We start from the raw sequence: 20972 nt of genomic DNA on the forward strand, positions 1-20972 counted from the left end.
TGCTGAGTGCCTCAGACAGGGCACTAATGACCAAGTTAGATCTTCATCAACATGGTGCACATCACTTGTTCCGTTTACCTGGTGACTCACTAAGAACTGACCTCACACAAATTGTGTACTGACAGAAACTTTTAGTGATAGTGTATAAAGCACCTGACAGGAGGAGGCAGATCTCAGGGTGCCTTTGGCATTTTGCTGACCTTCCCCAAACTCAGTACTGGGAGAAACCAACTTTGGTACACAACTTGGCTCTCCCACAAGCATCCAAGCCCAGCAGAGGCAGCCACCAATTGTGAATCACTTTATAATTCCTAACAGGTAGCTCAGGGCTGGTCACAGTCAGGGTCTGACATTGATCTGCACTACAGTCCTTCGCAAAAGGATCAGACCCTGTTGGAACAAATTCCACCTAGTGAAATCAGCCCCCAGACAACACGTTGTACATTTTAGTCAGGGTTAATCTTCAGACAGATAGCCTAAAGGTCAAACCCAACCATGATTGAGCCAATAGTAAACACTTACCTACAACAGGTGGGTTCACATAAGCCACACAGGGACATTTTTGGAGCACCTAGCTCTGGCAATCAGGGAAACTGTACTACTGAGCCCCTTAGTACAGCTACTACATAAGGCTGCCACACCAAGACTGGGAGACATAGGAGATCAATCTAATGCACAGAAATAAATACAGAGAGGCAGCCAAGATGGGGAGACAAACATCCAAAATGAAATAACAGTAGAAATCCCCAGCAAAAAATCTAATTGAAATGGATGGAAGCAAGCTACCAAATACAGAATTCAAAGCAATTGTTATAATAATGCTCATGGAACTTATGTGAGTAAAGAATAAACTCAGAACTTAAACAAAAGATGGTAAGCATAAAAAGGGACATAGAAAACATTAAAAAGAACCAGTCAGAAATGAAGAATACAATATCTGAAATGAAAGGCACACTGGAAAGAAGCAAGAGCAGCCAGCATACATGGAGCAGAGGATTGAATCAATGATTTGGAAGACAAGGTAGCAGAAAACACCCAACTGTAGAATCAAAAAGAAAAGATAATTGTTTTAAAAATAAGGATAGTTTAAGGAACCTTTGGGAAAACATCAGGTGTAACAAAAAATTGGCATTACAGTGGTACAAGAAGGAAAAAAGAGCAAAAGATTGAGAATATGTTGGGATAAATAACGACTGAAAAGTTTCATAACCTGGTGAAAAAGAGACACAAGTCCAGGAAATGAAGACTCTCAAACAAGATGAACCCAAACAGGTCTGCACCAAGATACATCATAATTAAAATGGAAAAGGTTAAAGACAAAGAATCATAAGAGCAGCAAGAGAAAGACAGTTACCTACAAGGGAGCTCCCATGAGACTGTCAGCTGATTCCTGCATGGAAAATTTTCAGACCAGAAGAGGCTGGCACAAAAAATTCAAAGTGATGAAAAGCAAAGACTGCTCTACCCAGCAAAGCTATCATTTAAAATTTAAGGATCAATAGCTTCCCCTAAAACAAAAAATTTAAAGAAGTTCATCACCACCAAAACAATATTATAAGACATATTAAAGGGACTTTCTTAAAAAGGAGAAAGAAAAAAAGAAAAAGAAATATGTATAATAAAATGCCAATAAATATGTACCTATCAATAATTACTTTAAATGTAAAATGTATTAAATACTTCAATCAAAAGACTCAGGGTAGCTGAATGGATAAGAAAACAATATCCATTTATATTCTGTCTAAAAGACACCCACTTCAGATAGAAAGACACACACAAACTAAAGGTAAAGGGATGTAATAAGATATTCATGCAAATTGAAAGGAAAATAAAACAAGGTAGCAATGCTTATATGAGATAAAATATGCTTTAAACAAAAGCTATAATAAGAGACAAAGAGTTGACTTCTGGCCAAGATGGAGGCGTAGACAGACACACTGTGTCTCCTTCCACAACTAAGAAAGAATACAACTACTTCAAAACTAGAGACAACCAGAAAGACATGCTGCATCTCACTCCACAACTAAGAAGGAATACAAGTACATCAAAACTAGAAACAACCAGAAGTTCCAGAAAATCAAAAAACTGCATGGAAGTCCAGCAAACAAAGATATAAAGAAGAAATACTCATCCACACAGGTAAGAGGGGTGGAGCCAGGGCGGAGAGGACGTGGTGTGGTAGCGGCGGCAGTGGCATGCCGGTGGAAACCATAGTCACACCTTTTAAAAAGTCAGGAGGGACACCTGGGGAGCATTTCCAGCTCCTCACCGGACCTCGCAGCTCAAGGTCCCAGTACTGGGGAAAAGCAAGCCTCGTTGCTTCTGACTGTGCAGACCAGTGGGGGTTGGGGTGAAGGCAGAAACTGCCAGTCTCTCAGCAGAGTCTGCTTGTTTAAAAGGCCTCCATGGTCCTAGAACGTCCACAGACCCACCCGTTCTGGGAACAACGGCCAGAGCAGCAGCTAGAGGGACGCCAGTCCAGTGCAGAAGTGGGAAAAGTGCCTGGAAAAGGGGCGAGTGCTGGGCAGGCAGTATTGTTCCCTCTCGGACCCCCCCCCACATACAGCACCACAACGTGGTGAAACAGGTCACCCTGTACTGACAAATCCCTAAGGCTACAGCCCTTACATCATAACAGGAGTGACAGCTCTATCTGGGACATGGAGGCAAACAATCACAGGAGCCTGTCAGAGTGAGGAGACAGAGAAGTATGGCCCAAAAGGGGGAACGGATCAAGGTTCCAGTGGGAGAACTAAGCGACGAAAAGATAGCCAACCTAACAGATGAGGAGATAGACAACCTAACAGATGCAGAATTCAAAACACTGGTGATAAAGATGCTCACAGGCTTGACAGATATGGTTGAGTATGGCAAATGCATAAGAGAAGAAGTGAAGACTATGCTAAGTGAAACGAAGGAAAATCCACACAAAACCAATGGTGAAGGGAAGGAAACCGGGGTTCAAGGCAATAATTTGGAACATAAGGAAGAAAAAAGTCAACCAGTACAGAATGAGGAAGCAAGAATTGAAAAAAAATAGGAAAACTTCCCAAATCTTCGAAGGAGATGGACATTCAGGTCTGGGAAACATGGAGGGTCCCGGGCGAGCTGGACCCAGAGGGGACCACAGCAGGGCGCATCATGATTGAGATGCCAAAGGTGAAAGATAAAGACAGAGTCCCGGGGGCAGCAAGAGAGAGGCAGAGAGTTGTATACAGGGGGTGGTGCCTAGAGGACTATCAACTGATAGTCTTGTAAAGTGAAAATGGCTTTAAAGTTCAATAGGGAGACAAAATTAATTTCCCCTTCAGATTTCCTCAGGGAATAACTCATCTTTTCTTTTAAGTGTTCACCTTTTTTTCCTAGTCTAAATAGGTATTCAGTTTTAATGCTAATTAATTGTTATTATGTCATTGATTTTATTATTTAAAATATGCTTTTTAGGAGCTGTAAAAATAACTGCTTTTCCCCTCATAATCTTCTACTTAATAGGTGTTGTCATAAAAGGTCGCCTTCAGCATTACCATATTTGAGACCCCAGCACATTTCGAACAAATTAAATAAGGTTTTATTTAGTTCATTTTAAGAGATGAATGAGCTTTAGATGTCCTCTCAATGAATTACAAATTAATCGGCTGAGTGTGTTTCAGTTTTCTGTACATTATTCTTTTCATTTTTTTCAGTAATTTAGGCTTGCACTGAAGAATTTGGTGCAATGGCAATGGAAAAATATGAGCATATTTATGCTGGCAGTAATAATGGACTTAGAATCTTACCACCATTAATTTTGCTCGCAGTTTTATATTGAAAAATTTAGTTCCACAGCTATTGAGCAATCAATATAGGATGAGCACCTAATGAGATTTTATGTTGTAAATAACTTGAGGATTATTCCACTTAATCGAAAAACTTAGGTGGCATGTTTTGATATATTTATTGGGAACATGTAATTTGTGCTAGTAAGAGAAATAAATGTCACTTATCAGGGTTTTTTAAGAAGTGAGAGAACAGATTTAGCAATCAGGAAATGAACACACACACAAAATGTACTGCATTTCTTATAAAGAGACACGTGAATTATACAATTTAACTTCACTATCATGGTAAAAAACTAAGAATTAATTTATTGATTTTCCTCCTGCGAGCTAAAATTCATTTTCAAAAACATGTAGCTTTAAAACAAGTTTGCTCCTATTGTTTAATATTAACATCGGTTTTAGCTATGGTAATTCTTTTATTTAAGTCATGTTATATATATATTACATACATTATTTTCCATTGTTAGCCAAATCTAATTTATGAAAGTGTTTGATTTTAAATTTCTATTAGAAAGGAAATGTTAAAAACAGTGTATGTCTAGGAAGGATTTGAAATCTAGCCCTCATGTGGGACCAGACCATATCTTCTTAGGCAAAGGCAGCAATAGGACCTTATGTCTCATGCCATGATTTGCAACATTTGCCCTCAACTCACTCACTTTCACAGGCTGTCTCTTGCTCTTTCTTTCATTACAAACACACACATGCACATATAGGGCTTGGCAGGATATATTTTTAATTAAATTTCATTTTTGGATTTTTTTTGCCACCCCTTGAGATAGCTGGAGACATCATAGGGATAAAGCTACTAGAAAAAAAATCAGATATATTTCTATTTCTAGCTGTGCCATGGATTCTCTGTGTCCTGTTGAATGTGTCCTTTGACCTTTCTTTTCCTGACTCCTTATCAGTAAAATGGAAGTTATTATTCTATCGTGCTTCTAATTTACCTTCTAGGGATGCTTCCAGGATTCATTGAATTAAAGCAATGTATAAGTTTGTAATATATTAGTTTAAGAAACCTAAGAACAGAAAGGATAGGCTTATTATCGAAACTTCTTCAAGCCATAAATATGATTGTTTTCTTAGAACTACATATCTTCTTACTTTTTATTTACCTTTTTAAGTAATTGTAAAATTAGTAGGAGACCTATGTGTATGGAAACCTAGATTAAGTTACCAAAGGCAGCACACTGGTGTAATCCTGACCCTGTTATGTTTTCAATATATGTAGCGTGAATGTGAATGTGTATATCATAGAAAAAAGGTGGAAAGAAAATACTTAAAATGTTAACAGGTGTTATTTCCAGGATTTTGTTTAGTTGAAATTCTCTTGTTTTAAAAATTTATCTATTTTTTACAATCACATGAATTATTTGTGTGATTATAACCATTTAAAAGCAACATTGCTTAACTGTTATCGGTTAAATTTTTAAAAATTTTGTTCAAGTATGCTTTCATGTTATAAAAATAAATATCATGAAAATGCCCATTTCAAAATTGGAGAACACAGAGTAAGAATTGTGAAATTAATGTAGCTACTCTTATGTGTTGAAAGTAACTTACCACATCCTACCATGATGATCCTCTCTATAATATTTTTTTAAATTTTTATTTATTTATTTATTGAGAGAGAGAGAGAGGGAAAGAGAGAGAGAGAAAGAGAGACGGAGAGACAGAGAATTTGGTTTCCAGTGATCTATCGATTAATTGGTTGATTCTTGTATGTGCCCTGACTTGGGATCAAACCTGCAACCTTGTTGTATTGGGATGATGCTCTAACTAGCTGAGCTCCCTGGCCTGGGCCTTATACTATTCTTTCTTTTTATTTTTCAATTTTTTTAAATTTGTTCTACAGCTACAAGACCGCACTCAGTTCAGTGACAGAGACTTAGCCACCCTTAAGAAATACTGGGACAACGGCATGACCAGCCTTGGCTCAATCTGTAGAGAGAAAATTGAAGCAGTTGCAACTGAATTAAACGTTGACTGTGAAATAGTTCGGGTAAGACATTTTCAATAATTTTCATGGTGTGGTTGATGAATGTCATAAGTGAAAGCTTTAAAAAGTATATTAAATGATGTTAATACGTAATACCATGAATATAGTGAGAAAACCTATATAACAGTAGGAAATATGTTCAAATCATATATTTGATAAGGAACCTGTATTTACAGTATGTCGAGACTCTTACATCTCAATAATAAAAGGCAAATAATGCCCATTTTTTAATGTGCAAAGAAATTGAATAAGCATTTATCTAAAGAAGATATACAAATAGCCAATAAACACAGAAAAAGTTGTTCAGCGTTACTTACTATTATGGAAATTAAAACCACAGTGAGATATCACTTAGCCCTTACTATGATGGCTAGAATCAAAAGAACAGCTAAGCACTGTTAGCTAGGATGTGGAGAAATTAGAAGCATTATACACTTCTGGTGAAAATGTGAAATGTTTCAGCCTCTTTGGAAAACAGTTCTCTACGTTAACAGATTATTATATGACCGAGAAATTCCACTCTTAGATATATACTCAAAAGAAATGGATCATATGTTCACTCAAAAACTTATAAATGGATGTTCTTAACAGCATTATTCGTAATACGAAAAAGTGGAAAAACTCAAATGTCCATCAAGTAAATGGGTAAACAAAATATGACATATGCATATAAGAAGGTGTTGTAGAGCTATGTCAATGAATTAAGTACTGAAATATGGTACAAAATAGATGACTTTTGAAAACATTATGGTAAATGAAAGAACGATTCACAGAAGACCACATACTATATGAATCCATTTAGATGAAATGTCCAGAATTGACACATCTACGGAGACAGATTAGTGGATTCCAAGACCTGGGTATAAGGAGGAACAGGGAGTGATTGTTAAAGAGTATATGTTTTCCTTTTTGTGATAGAAATATTATGGAATTAGATTGTGGTGATTGTTGCACAACTCTGTGATTATATTAAAAACATTTTAATTGTACATATTAAATAACTAAATTGTATGATATTTTAAATATTTCTCAGTTACATTGTTTCAAAATTCGTGTGAGGTGCTCTGAAATATATGTCAAATATCTAATGAATGACAGATTAAAAGTTATATTGATCAAACTTGGGAACAGCCATTTACATTCCATTTGAAAGATGTCAGTATAAGATTTAGATAGTGGCATAGTATACTGGTAAATAGTTAACAATCAAGCCTTTAAAGGAAACATTTGTTGATTTCCATGGTATGAAGATTACCACTATGTTTGATTCCATGGCTTATTCAATGTAGAGTTCAGAAGAGATGCCAAGAGTTGGCTTTAGTGAGCTCGTACTAAAGATGCATCCCAAAATATAAGAAGGAAGTACTATTAAAGAAATGACAAAACACAGAACTCTGGTATAGGAGGAAGTAAAGTATTTTCTCATACATACATGAAAAGGTACGGAGAAGTATAACAAGAAGTCATAGAGCACAGATTTATCAAAATAAATACTATTCTCAAAATATTGTCCTGTTCAGAGCCTTGCTTCTTATTTTGTTAGGATCCAGGTGGGAAATTGAAATAAATCTTGTATTTACTGAGCATACTACGTGTTACAATATAGTTACAAAGAATTACAAAAGCATTAGACACTTTTCCTATTTTTAAGGCACTCAGAGTCTAGCTTAGAAGGATGACATGAGAATACAAATGACTGAGGAAAAATTGGAGTGGAATTACAGTATGAGGATCCTAAGCAAAAGCTAAGAATAGGAAAATGTAAAGAAGTGTTTTTGTTGTAATTGTCAGTTTTTACTTTTTAAATCAGAGTTATGCATGCATATAGCTTAAGAAATCAAGTTCTATAGAACTTGATACAAAACAAACATTTCTCACTCTTTCCCTCTTACCATTTTCCAATAGCCAGTCAGCCACTTCCCACTATTTTAGGCAATTCCTTTGGTATTTACCTCTATCTATAAATAATGTGCTGTATTAATTAGAAGTAGCTTTGTAACAGAAAGACTCAAAATAACAGTGGCTTACACAAGATATTTCAATTTCATGTACAAACCCAGGGATATACAATTTAGAACTGGCATAACAATTCTGCACTATGAAGTCCTCAAAGACATTGATGCCTTACACCTTTCATTCTGCCATCCCTACAATGTGTCCCTTGTCCTCAAGGACGGAAATTGTGTAATTTATAGTCCAGGCAGCAATGGGGATAAAGGAGGAGCAACGGGTGTGTACCAGCTATCTTTTAAAGGGGATTTCCAGAAACGACAACAAGACACATTCACTTATGTATCACTGGCTAATGATTAGTCTCAGTCATAGCTAACTGACGGGAAGCTGCAAATATAGTTATACTATGGGAATCCAATATAATATTTATTATTCTGAAAGAGAGAGAAGACAGATATTGGAGAACAATTAGCAGTCTCTCTCAGATCTGTTTTGATTGCTACTTTTTGATTTTTCAGTGCTAGGCATTCTTGACAGATATTCTACTATGAAGTGCAAGGCTTTTAAAAACTCTCCTTCAAGACTTCTTCATTAATTCTTTCACCTACACATATACTTCTCTTCTTATTTTCCCAGTATAGGTTTTTTAATAATTTTTGTTAGTTTGGTATTTAATGTAAATGCTTTTTACATTTGCATCATGTTGTGTAGCATTATTTGTACTTTTCTGCATAACATTGTTTTGTTTCCTTGGAATTCATTATTTAATTAGTTTTTAGTTTTTGTATATTTGCTTGCTTAATTTTCTAGGTACCTGCTACTTATGTATCCTCAGACCCTTCCCAATTGTATATATCTCCTCTCAATACATTTGTACACATTTGGTAATGTAACAGTTTTATCATTTTGAAGAATCTTCTCCTGGAATCTTGTAATCTGCTCCAATCTGAATTGGTTACTCTGTACCTGGAGTAGAGCAGTTACCCTGAGATTTCCATTTTCAGTATTTTTGTCCATCTGCTATACTTTCAGTCAGATATCCTCAATTTTATCTTTCAACTTTTCTACAGTTTTTTTTTCACTTTTTTTTCTTTTTTTTGCATTCAATCTGCTACTCATACTAAAAAATATCATGCGCTATGATGGAAGCTTTTAAGCTCCATTGACTGTTACAAAAGAGAGAAGATAGACAACAGAATATTCCTTAAAACATATTTTTTCAAAATAAAAGATAAGATATGCACAGGGTTTCTAGCTATGATCCTCTTCAATGCCAATGGGTTTTAGGCATAATTGCTGTAAAAAATTGCCAAAGCCGATGATATTAGGACACTCACTCAGTGATTGCTATGTACACAGCCCTCAATCCCTGTAGAAAAAGTCCTAACATACATTTTAAAAAAGAAGTGTTACCATTATAATCTTGCTTCAGGCTAGTTAAACTTGTACTAAAAAAATTAACTGATTACTATCCTTTGTTTCTAGTTATTTCCACAAAATGCCAGTCTACCCACAGCAGAGAAAAAATTTGAAAAAGTGATGTATTGTAAGAGGATCTCTTATGCAATATTTAGTAGATGAACTCCAAAGAAGAATATGTTAACCATATAAATATATTTTTGAGATTTAGAAGAAATCATGTCGTTGTCTTTAAGTCTAAAAGAACTTGTAATTATTAATCACCAAGGTAAACTTTACCTCAGGATGTCTAGTTAACCATTACTTACATAATTTGGAAATTTCAGATGCATGTTTTCTTGCTATATCTTATGCTTTTAGAAAGGCTAGGAAGCAGACTTGACATATTTTTATTTTAAGCATATTGAGTGTTATTATGTGCACATATTTATTAAACTTAGAATGTTATTCTCAGGTTAATGCCTCTTACTTACTCCCTCATCAAAGGTAAACTGAACACCTGTTGTGTACCCAAAGTCTTCTAAGTGCTGTGGAAAAAATGCAGCTCTCCTAAGAACTTATAATTTAGCATGGTAAAAATTTTTAATGTGCTTCAGTTTACAGTAAATGGAGCTAATATAACAGAAGGTTATTTTTGAGGTAATATATGTGGATAATAAGTGTAAAGCACCAGAAGTTCTCAAAAATAATTTCTTCCCCTATCTCTCTACTATTCAGTTTAATGCCAATTCTTTCCATCTGTGTTTGGTTATAGTGGACGTATGTTAAAATGTACTCATATGCGGTCAAATTTCTGTGTAAACAACATATGTTTGTTTAAAATACATTTTGAAAGACTTAAATAAATTTCATGGAAAACAGATGTATGCCTTTACATTTTAGATTATGTTTATTTTCCAAAGAGCATGATTACATTTGAAATGTCTTTAAATAGAATGCTTTTCACTTATACTGTTTTTACTTTTTTTTGCATTATATATAACATTTCACCCCTAGCGCATGTGTAAAGTAATAATAATAATAAACTCTGTATTGTCTACATATATATTGACTCGAAGCTGGTGGGCACCTTGAGATTGAATTGCATGTTTTTATTTTATGTGAGGAAAAAGAGGATAGATATGGGAATGGCTTGCCAGATCTTTTTATTGCCAGTCTAACATTTCCATTTTCACTTCACCAGTGTATGCGTTATTATAAAATTAACTTGCATAATTCTTGAAATACATATCACCTCATCCCAGGCATACTAAATCACAATTTGCAAAGAAAGACCTAAGAATCTATATGTTTTCTTTCTAATAATTCTTATCATCAGGTAAATTTGGAAAAGACTTCACTTTGGGTAGTGGGGAAACTGCAACATATAGATGACATATCATAGAATTGTACATTTGAAACCTATATTATTTTATTAAGCAATGTTACCCCAACAAATTTAATTTAAAAAGATAAAATAAAATATGTCAGAGTGTTCTGTTCCTCTCAACAATGCCTGCACTGAAGGACAACAATTTTACCAGAGTCTAACCTTTTGGAAATTTGTCAGAGCCTAGCCAAACTGAATGAGTGAAATAACCAACTTTGGGTTGGGGCTGAGAAGCACTTGTGAAATTCACAGGCCAAGTTACAGATTCAAAATGAAAAACAGAGAAAAAATTCAATGAAAAATAAGTGGTTTCATTGAAAAGATCAGTGAAATTAATAAACACCTAGAAAGACTTGCCAATTAAAACATGAGAGAAGAAACAAATTACTAACATTGACTGTGTAGAAAACCCCAAGGAATCTACAAAAAACACTCTTACAACAAATAAATTCAACAAAGTATCTGGATACAAGATCAATATACAAAAATCAGTTCCATATTGTACAGTACAAATGAAGACACTGAAACTGAAATTAAAGATATAAATTTTTAAAAAGGTATGCTATTTGTAAAATACACAAAAATCAAATGTGTAAGTGTAAATCTTAACAATACATTACAGGACTTGTATGCTGAGAACTACAAAATACAGTTGAAAGAAACCACAAAATTCCTAAATAATGGAAAAACATTTCTGTGATTATGGACTGTAAAGCTCAACATAGCAAAAATGTAAGTTTTCCCCAAATTGATACACAGGTGTAATATAATTCTTATAAAAGTCTCAGCAGGATTTTTTTGTTGATGTAGATAATTCTAAAATTCATATGGAAAGGTAATATGCTCGAATAACTGAAACAATTTGGGGAAAACAAAGTAGAAGAAATCCATCTATTCAATTTCAACACATTATACAGCTACAGTAATCAAGACTGTGTGGTATTGACAGGATGATAAACATATAGATCAGTGGTACAGAATAGAGAACACAGAAATCGTCCTACACAAATATGGCCAGCTTCAGTTGATTTGTTTATTGTTATTCTATTAGCGCTGTCCAAATTTTTCCCTTTTGCTCTCCTCTCCCTGCCCACTCACCACTCCCACAGTCAGTCCCTACACCATTGATTTTTGACAGAGGTGCAAAAGTAATTCAGTAAAGGAAGTCTTTTTAAGAAATGGTGTAGGAATAATTCAATATCCGTAGGCAAACAAATGAACCTTAACCTAAAAATTACACCTTTAAAAAAAAAACTAAAAATGGATCATAGATTTAAAAGCAAAAAATAGGACTATTAAACTTTGAGAAGATAATAGGAAATTCTTTGAAAATGAGGTTTGGTGAAGAATTCTTAGAAATGTCACTAAAAGAAAAGAAAAAGTCCATAAAAGAAAAAAATGATCACTTGATCATCAAAACTAAAAATTTTTGTGTTGCAAAATACATGATGAAAATACAAGCTACAGGTTGGGAAGAAAATATTAGCAAACCACATATTTGACAAATAAGTTATACATAGACTATATAAAGAACTCCCAAAACTCAACATTAAAAAAAAAAAAAAGTCAATTAGAAAATAGGCAAAATACATAAACATTTTATTAAAGAGGATATATAGATGGTAAATAAGCACATGAAAAGATTTTCACTATCATTATGTATTGAAGAAATCAAATTAAGAACTCCGTCATTGATTACTTCATGCCCTAATGAGAACAGTTAAAATAATAATTTAAAAAATACTGACTCTCCAAATGCTGGTAAGAATGCCAAGAAACTGGATCTCTCATACATTGTTGGTAAGAATGTAAAATGGTACAGCTGCTCTGGAAACAATTTGGCAGTTTAGTTATAAAACTAAGCATATAATTATCATATGACCCAGCAATTGCATTCTTGGACATCTATCCTGGAGAAATGAAAATGTATATTTGCATAAAATCCTGTACATGACTATTCATAGAAGCTTAATATGTGAGAGACAAAATCGTGAACAACTCAAGTGTCCTTTGTAGAGTGAATGGTTAAATAATCATGGGGGGGGAGACATGAAAAATGGTACATAAATATCATGGAATAATATTTAGCAATAAAAAAGGAATGGACTATTAGTACATACAACTTAAATAAACCCAGGAAATCATGCTGAATGAAAAAAAGTCAATTTCAAAAATTACATACTATATGACTCCATTTATATAGAATTCTTGAAATGATGCAGATTAATGATTACCAGGTGTTGGAAATGGTGGGAAGGACAGGAAGAAGAATGGTGTGATAAAGGAACATGGAAGTGCGTACACATATTTATTAATAAGTTTCCTGTTTTTGTTATTGTGCTATAATTATGTAAAATGTTACTTGGAAGCAACTGGATGAAGGCCTATCTTTGCAACTTTCTGTGACTTTAAAATTATTTTAATATAAAAAGTTTTAAAAATGGTTCTAAATCCAATAAAATGAAATTTTAGAATACTAGAAATAAGCAAACAAGGTTGATGGAAGGCACATTTTCACCTAAAAAGAGCAAGATTCAAAATGGGAGATGAATTATAATTATAGCTGTATGCCTGGTCCCTTTAGAAAAAGAACCAATTCCTGTCATTTTTTAAAGATTTGTTGAATTATTTTCTCCATAAAAAACAAATAAAATAAAAGAGCATTCTACAATGGACTGAATGTTTCTTGAGAGTCTGAATATTTAAATAAATATTATCTTTCTGCTAATAAGATATGTATTTTTATTTTACCTTACTAATAATAAAATTTCATTATTCTAGGTACCTATTTATTCTTTTTAATCATATTTTATGCAGCACCTATTCATTATTTTGATGGCCAGTACTGCTAAGGTTTTTATGCTTACAAAGCTTCCTCTTGTATTTCTCTTCTGAAGACTTGGATTGGGAATCGAAGAAGGAAATACCGTTTAATGGGGATTGAAGTTCCACCTCCAAGAGGAGGGCCTGCTGATTTCTCTGAGCAGCCAGAGTCTGGATCTTTGTCTGCACTCACAACAGGAGAAGAAGCTGGTCCTGAAGCAGAAGAGGATAACGACAGAAATGATGAAGTATCCATCTGCTTGTCTGAAGGAAGCTCTCAAGGTATTTTATATTCTGTGCCTCCTAATAATACCTTTTGTAAAATTGATGTATTTTTACTTTCTTTTCAGCTTACTAAAGTCCTCAAAACATTTGGTCAAACATTTTAAAAGAAATGGATTTATTTGTATTTTATTTTTCAGTGATAAATATATATTTAAAGTATACAACATGATGTTTTGATATACACATACACAGTAAAATTATTACTACAGTCAAGCCAAGTAGCATGTCCTCTTCACATAGTTACCTTTCTTGTTTGTGGTAAGAACACCTGAAATTTATTATATTAGCAAATTTTCAGTATACAGTAGAGTATTAACTATGATCATTATGTTGTACATTAAATCTCTAGACTTAGTCTTCTTATGTAGTTGTAACTTTATACCCTTTAATAACTATATCTCCATTTTCCTCACCTCCGCATCCTATTAACTACCATTCTACTACTCTCTGATTCTATGCATTTGATTTTTTAAAACTCCACATATAAGTGAGATTATGTAGTAGTTTTCTTTCTGTGTCTGCCTTATTTCAATAAACATAATGTCCTCCAGTTTTGTTCATGTTGTCACAAACAACAGGGTCTCTTTTATAGGGCTGAATAATATTCCATTATGATATATATATATATATATATATATATATATCATATATACTAATCACAATTTCTTTATCCGTTCATCTGTCAACAGACACTTAGTTCATTTTCATATCTTGGCTATTGTAAATAATGCTGCAATGAACATGGAAGTGCAGATACCATTTTGAGGTACTGATTTAATTTTGTTTGCTTAGTTTTATTTTTAATATTTTGAGGAATCTTCATCCTGTTTTTCAGAATGCTTGCACAAATTTACATTCCCACCAATGGTGCACAAGGCTTCCCTTTTCTCCACATTAGCACCAACACTTGTTGTCTTTTATCTTTTTGATTTTTAATAACTGGACCTAAAAGTTCTCCCACGTCAATTCCTCAAAACAAAGAACATTCATCTACTACAATAATGATCTATCACATTTAGAAATGTTGGTTATTACAGTAATCCATACATGAAAATTAAGTACATGATTGTTTTTGTTTTATTGGAATTCTAGTCAATTTAGGTTAGAGCATTATAAATGCATTGTAATGAAAGATAATATGATATAATGTGGGAGAGCAATGGAGGAAAAATGGGACAACTATAATAGAAAAACAATAAAATCAATGAATAGAGAAAAATAAACCAATTCAGTGTTTTCCCAATGAGCTTAAGTATAGCTTTATATCAAATATATATATATATATTTGATACAAATGCATATGCACATTTATATATGCATACATGCACACCATGTGGGTCAAATTCTGGATTTCTTACTATGTTACATTGATCTGATTGTTTATAACTGTGGCTTTATAAAATATGTAAATATCTGGTAGGGTTCTTATTATTCCTAGCTCTTGCAGCACACTGATTCTTCTAGATAAACTTTAGAATTGCTCTCCGCAATCCTGTTCCACATAATAATGTCTAGCCATACAAATAGAAAAATTAGTTCAGTGAGAAAATGCAAAACAAGAGAGGAAGATAAACAAGGACTGTGAGTTGAAAAATATGCAGATTTGGGAGCCAAAGGAGAAAAGGCTGCCATTGAAAGAACATTCAGATAAAGGAGAATCAAGATACTGTATTATTACTAAAATCAAGGACAGAGAGAGATTTTAGAAGGAAGAGGGTCATTCTCTCAATGATTTCATAGAGATTGAGTAGAAATTCTCTCACATGAGGCATCTAAAATGTTCAAAGGTATATAAGTGCACAAAAAAATCATGGTACCAGGGAATTGGGGAAAAGGAATATGAGGAGTTGTTGTTTAAGGAGTATAAATTTAGTTATACAAGAGGAATAGGTTCCAGAGATCTGTTGAGCAGCATAGTGCCCATAGTTAGTAGTAAAGGATTGTATACAAAACTTAAGAGAGTTCTTAACACCAATAAAGAAACACAAGGAATATTTTGGAGGTGATGGATATGTTTCTGTTACCTGAATTGTGGTGATAGTAACAAGAGTGTATACGTTTGTCTAAATTCACCAAATTTTATATATTAATTATGTGCAGTTTTTTATATCAATTATACTTTAATAAAGTGAGAAAAAATAAAATAATTGGGAAGCCATTGAATTAGGTGTTTAAGGAGTTCTTTGAAAAGGCAATTGCATGGGCGAGAGAAGCAACCATATTGCAGTAGTTTGAGTAATGAAAGTTGTTAGTATTGTGAGGGCCGTGTATTTTTCCCTTGCTAACGTTTCTTACTGATTTCTATGAAGATCGTAACAGAGAATTTAGTGTACAGAAAAACTGTGAAGCAGAAAAAAACAAGAAGCTATTACATCCTTCCCAATCCCCTTGTTTCTAACCTAGTTGGTCCATGAAACCATTTTTGTCTAACAGTAGCCTTTACTTAATTGTATGTGCCTGGGAATACTTGAATATTTTCACTGATTCATAAACAGATCTTTAGAAAATGCGTGTTTCTATGAGTGGATGGGAGACTTATGAGGAAATAATCTGATAAAAGGAATTTACATAAACCCCTAAGGAGAGTTTCATTCCCCAACTCCCACTTCTCCACCTAAGAGGGAATTAAAAAAAAATAGACAATGGGAAAAAAGTGAATAAATGTTTAGGTTGGAAATGGACCACTGCTTCTACACTAGCATCCTTTGTCATTTAATAGTGTATTCTCTAGACAGCTGGCGCAGTAATCAAGATCTAATGAGAAAAAAGAGGGAGAGAATTTAATGCATGAATCAAAATACACTTGATGGGAAGTGAGAGTGCCTAGAATTCCTCTCAGTGGCTTATTTTTCACAGCTGCATGGTAAGCTTTTCATTCTCATCCAGAAGAGCATAAAAGAATTTTCAACTATTGAAAAGAGCCTTTTTTGTTCTGTTTTATACTAATTCTGTCATATTCACTTCCTCATTTTGCTGACGGAGAATAGTAATCTGAGTGATATAACTGTGTGATCTTTTTGTGATGATTAAGTGAATTATATCGTCAGGCCTAGATGAATATCACACCTTTAAAATAACCTAACCATATTCTCTTCCAGTTATGACTATGTAGTTATATCTATGTTTACTTTGAGATTTCCATTAATTACATGACATCTTAGAGACAGACAGAATAATGAGTAGTGACCATACTATTTCAAAAACCTAACAACTTTCAATTCAGTGTCCTTTATATTATGGCTATTGATTCAACAGGGTTAGTCATCCAAATGTTTAAGAAAAAAAAATGTCTTTAAATCAGACCTTACATTTTACATGCTAAAATCAATTGAAATCACATTAAAAGTTTCTGGGAAAATAATTCTACAAGCAAAAACAAGGATCATTTTTAAAACACGGTAAAAAGCAGATTTAGCCAAAGTCACCAGAAAGTGCTATTGATCTTTCAGCAGTTTCAGTTCCATTCTCTTGCCTCTGAGAGAACAGGTACTTTCCTGATACAGAGTTTCTGACTTAACTCTAACTTCCACCTTCTACCTCCTATCCTCACTTCTCCTATTTCCTTTTCCTTTCCCTTTCCCTGTATGGAGCACAAGAGAAAGGAGGTGTGGTTAGTATTGATTTGGAAAACAAGCTACCCAGCTTTACTCTCACTTAACTGAAAACCCTAGCAGAAGTTATAGACGACTTAGCTCCTTAATTTCAAGTTCTGTGTCTGCTAGGATATATTTACAGTTAAGCAATTTTAAAGCTTTCTACTACTCTCAGAAGCAAATTGTTTAACATATGGGAACAATTAGCATCTATAATGTTAAATTTCATAACAAAACCTTTTTTCAGCTGTATCTGTTGTGTGGGTGTGTGCATGAAAGATAAGTCTACATATGCTTACTATGGCCACCATATTGAGTGCCCTCTAGAGTTTTCACTGATTAATAATTCCACTTATTTAGTTTCCAATTAACAAGTCTGCTTCTCTTGAGGAATAACCAGACACATTAACAGGGTTTAGCTTTCAAATGTTCACTAATGTAAGCTGTAAGGAAAAGCAAAACAAAATTAAAAAAAAGAAACACCTTATTCAGCTGTATCGCCTTTTTATTCACTTCACACCTTTTTATTTTAGAAACCCTCAAAACAATTTTTGTTTACAATTTATAAAATAATTAACCATGTATAACTATGTTGCTAGTAAAGCAGAACTGTGTAAAAGTTATCAGCAAGTGAAAATAAAAATATAAGGCAAACCAATAAACAATGATTCCTGCAATGATCTTGTTGATGAGCAATGTAACCCCTGTTCTGAGGGTACCAGTACTAACACCAGCTCCGAACTAAACTTGGTGACAATTTTCCCTTCCTTCATTTTACTTAGTTTCTGATTACATAGGACTTGAAATGCCTGTGATTTGAAATGTCTAAGTAACGAAAGAGAGAACAGTTTCCTCTGTCTAGGAACCATTCTTTTATTTAAAAAATTAAATTGAACTTTGCATTAAAACTTCAGTAAAACTTCCCTGAGTACTTAAGCTGTAATTCTCTATTTATTCATATGTAAGTTCCTGGATCAACCATGTTTTCCTCCTAATCACCCCCATGTTCATGCAGAACACACCTATATGTCTTTCCATGAAAAGGAATGGACTTGAAAAATCTGAGGAGGGCTGATGCTTTTGTTATGCTTTATATGGTGAAATAAAATGTCCATTACCAAGGGGTTGAAAATTTCCTCTAGTATTTATGTAAATAATCTTTATGATATTGTTACTGAACAGGGACCTGGCCCTGAGTAGGTCTGCCCAGGGCCAGCTGTAGTGTGTGGGTTCTTGATTTTGTGTAAGAAAGATTTCACAACACCAGTCCAGATGACTATGAGGACACAGTCATTAAACCTGGGGACAGTGAAACAAGGAAGAGCTTAGCATAAAAGCAACAGGAGAGCCCAGGCTGGGTTGCCTTGGCTCACTGGGAAAGGGGGGCTTTCGGGACAGGGTCGAGAGGTAAATCTGAGACAAGATGGCAGCTGCCCATTGGTCCCCTGGTTGCAGGTCTTGGAGTCCCTTAGAGTTTAGGAAGTGCATGCTGTGGGGGAAGAAGTGAGGGGAGAAGAGGGGAAAAGGAATGGTATGCTGCTCCCCAGAGGGAGAGCATGAGCTGGGTCCTTTGTCTTGAGACTTTTATCTCTTTCTTGCAGGCTCTAATCTTAGGGGAGGTCTCAGAAGAGGGTTTCAGCAGAATATTCATCAGTTCCCCAGATGTGCTCTTTCAGGGTCTTGGTCTCCACTGGTAGGTCAGTGACAGGGCACAGGGCTTTTAGTCATTGAAGCTGGTCCTGACGTTGCACACCTGGTTTTGCTACTTTTCTGGGGTGGAGCTGAAATACAGCTAAGGCCTAGATGTTATCTCCTGGGAGGTGACCTTCTGTACCCGGCCGTAAACTGCCCAACCAGTTTGTTCAGTTGCTTCCATTTTTTAAAGTTATAAACAACACAGTGGTGGCCGTCCTTGTGTTTTTATCTATCCACATTTATTTCCTTAGAACACAGTTTAGAAGTAGAATAAAAGGAAGAAGCACTCACGGAAATAGACAACAGTCTGAGGATTGCTGGGGGGTGTATAAAGGGACTAAATGGTAATGAAAAATACAATAAAGACTAAATCAAAAGAGCATATATGAAGTGAATTTGCCATTTCTGTATTTTTAAAATAAATTATTTAATTGTTCTTGGAGAAACCATTCTCAATAAAGTTTTGAGGAATGCAAAATGAAATCAAGGCCTTTTTTTTTCTATAGAAGAATCCAATGAAATTGTTCCTAATGAAAGAAGGGCTGATAAGGAGGAGGATCACCAAGCAGTATCCGAAGAGAATGTGGTATGTACATTTTGAAATTATTTCCTCATTACATGATAACTTTCAAGGATATGTTTTCAGTTGATGACTATATTGGTATCGTCAGAATAAAGTCTTGCTCCACTTCACAAACTAAAACAAAACTGTTAGCAAAGAAATTATATATCTTTGCGGGTTTAATAAATGAAATTTAAAGCACTGTCAAATTTATCTCAGGTTTTTTTCTATTTAGGAGATTTGCAATTATAAAAACCTAATGCTTACTACACATAGGACATTTTATGCATAACAAGTTATTTTTCTTCAACACATTTAGCAAAGAGCAAATTTCTTCTCATTTGACAAATGGCAGAATTAAAACAGAGATTACCCTGATATTACAAAAGAAATAGTTAGTTCTGGAATGTGTATACAAATATTCCTTACTCCAAGTTGCTCTGTTCAGCCCACATCTATCTTATATACTATGTCTGGAACCTTTTCTTCTTTCCAGTTAATTGGACTCTTTATTAGTTATCATAAAAATTATACCAATGGAGGAAATACAGTATTAAGCAATTGAATGGCAGGCAGAGACAGGCTATGTGTAGATTAAAATAAGTTCTGTGAAAATATAAACATTATTGGTATGTAGAGATGGCTGTTTTAGTAGCATCTGTTTATGTTCTGACTCTATCAAGTAATACAGATATCAAGATGTTATTAAAGTCAGACATAAAAGTGAATGTTATTGTGCTTTGTTTTTACTTTTTAAACAGTGTTTTATGCTTAATTGCAACCTTTAAATAATGGTCCTTATAATGGATTTTTTTGTTACGAAATGGCTGTAACTTCCAGATTTACCCTAGCTTTCATTACAAACATTGTTTATCTGACCCCACAACCATGCCACATCTCCTTAGTAAAAGTTAAGCACATAAAATACAGTGTTGTCCTTTTTTGCTAAACATCAACAATATGTGTTTTCTACATGCAGAATATAGTTTAGAATTGCATTTTATTGATTTTACTCCTGATTTAAGTTGATGTTTGACCCTTCTAACACTAAATTCAATGAGCACATAGGAAAACTAGCTTTTATTTTGAGGGAAAGTCATGTTTTCATTATATAGCTGGTAATAATTGTTTTCCATAATTATTAATTGTGCCAATATACTTAAATCCCACCAAGTAATAATATTACTGCTATAGATTTGAGTTACATTATACGGTTACTTACAAATTAGAACCTCTTTTCCCCTAAAGACATGCTCATTTTAGCCTGAATTTCTCTGCGCTGGATCTCCTGTGCAACAGACGTTTGAGGATAATGAATGAAGTCATGGCATGGGATGATTCAGTCACGTAGGCACTTTATTCCTCAAGAACGATTGATTTTCAGAGAAAAAAGTCCAGACTTTTAAGAGCTGACCTGCTCTGCCTGTAACTTTTGAATGTCCCCAATTATTCA

General features: G+C 34.2%; 1 protein-coding gene across 1 annotated transcript in view; it reads left to right on the top strand.

Annotated features, from left to right (window-relative positions):
• Window positions 1–20972, top strand: part of HDX (highly divergent homeobox) — a 71095-nt gene that overhangs the window by 36606 nt on the left and 13517 nt on the right. The window contains exons 4-6 of the mRNA XM_090264715.1: window positions 5677–5823; window positions 13459–13666; window positions 19464–19543. Coding sequence (XP_090120841.1) covers window positions 5677–5823; window positions 13459–13666; window positions 19464–19543 — 435 coding nt within the window. The remainder of the gene's footprint in view (window positions 1–5676; window positions 5824–13458; window positions 13667–19463; window positions 19544–20972) is intronic.

The sequence above is a fragment of the Furipterus horrens genome, unplaced genomic scaffold (genome assembly GCF_987537825.1).
Source record: "Furipterus horrens unplaced genomic scaffold, mFurHor1.1.pri manual_scaffold_17, whole genome shotgun sequence".
Taxonomy (NCBI): Eukaryota; Metazoa; Chordata; class Mammalia; order Chiroptera; family Furipteridae; genus Furipterus; species Furipterus horrens.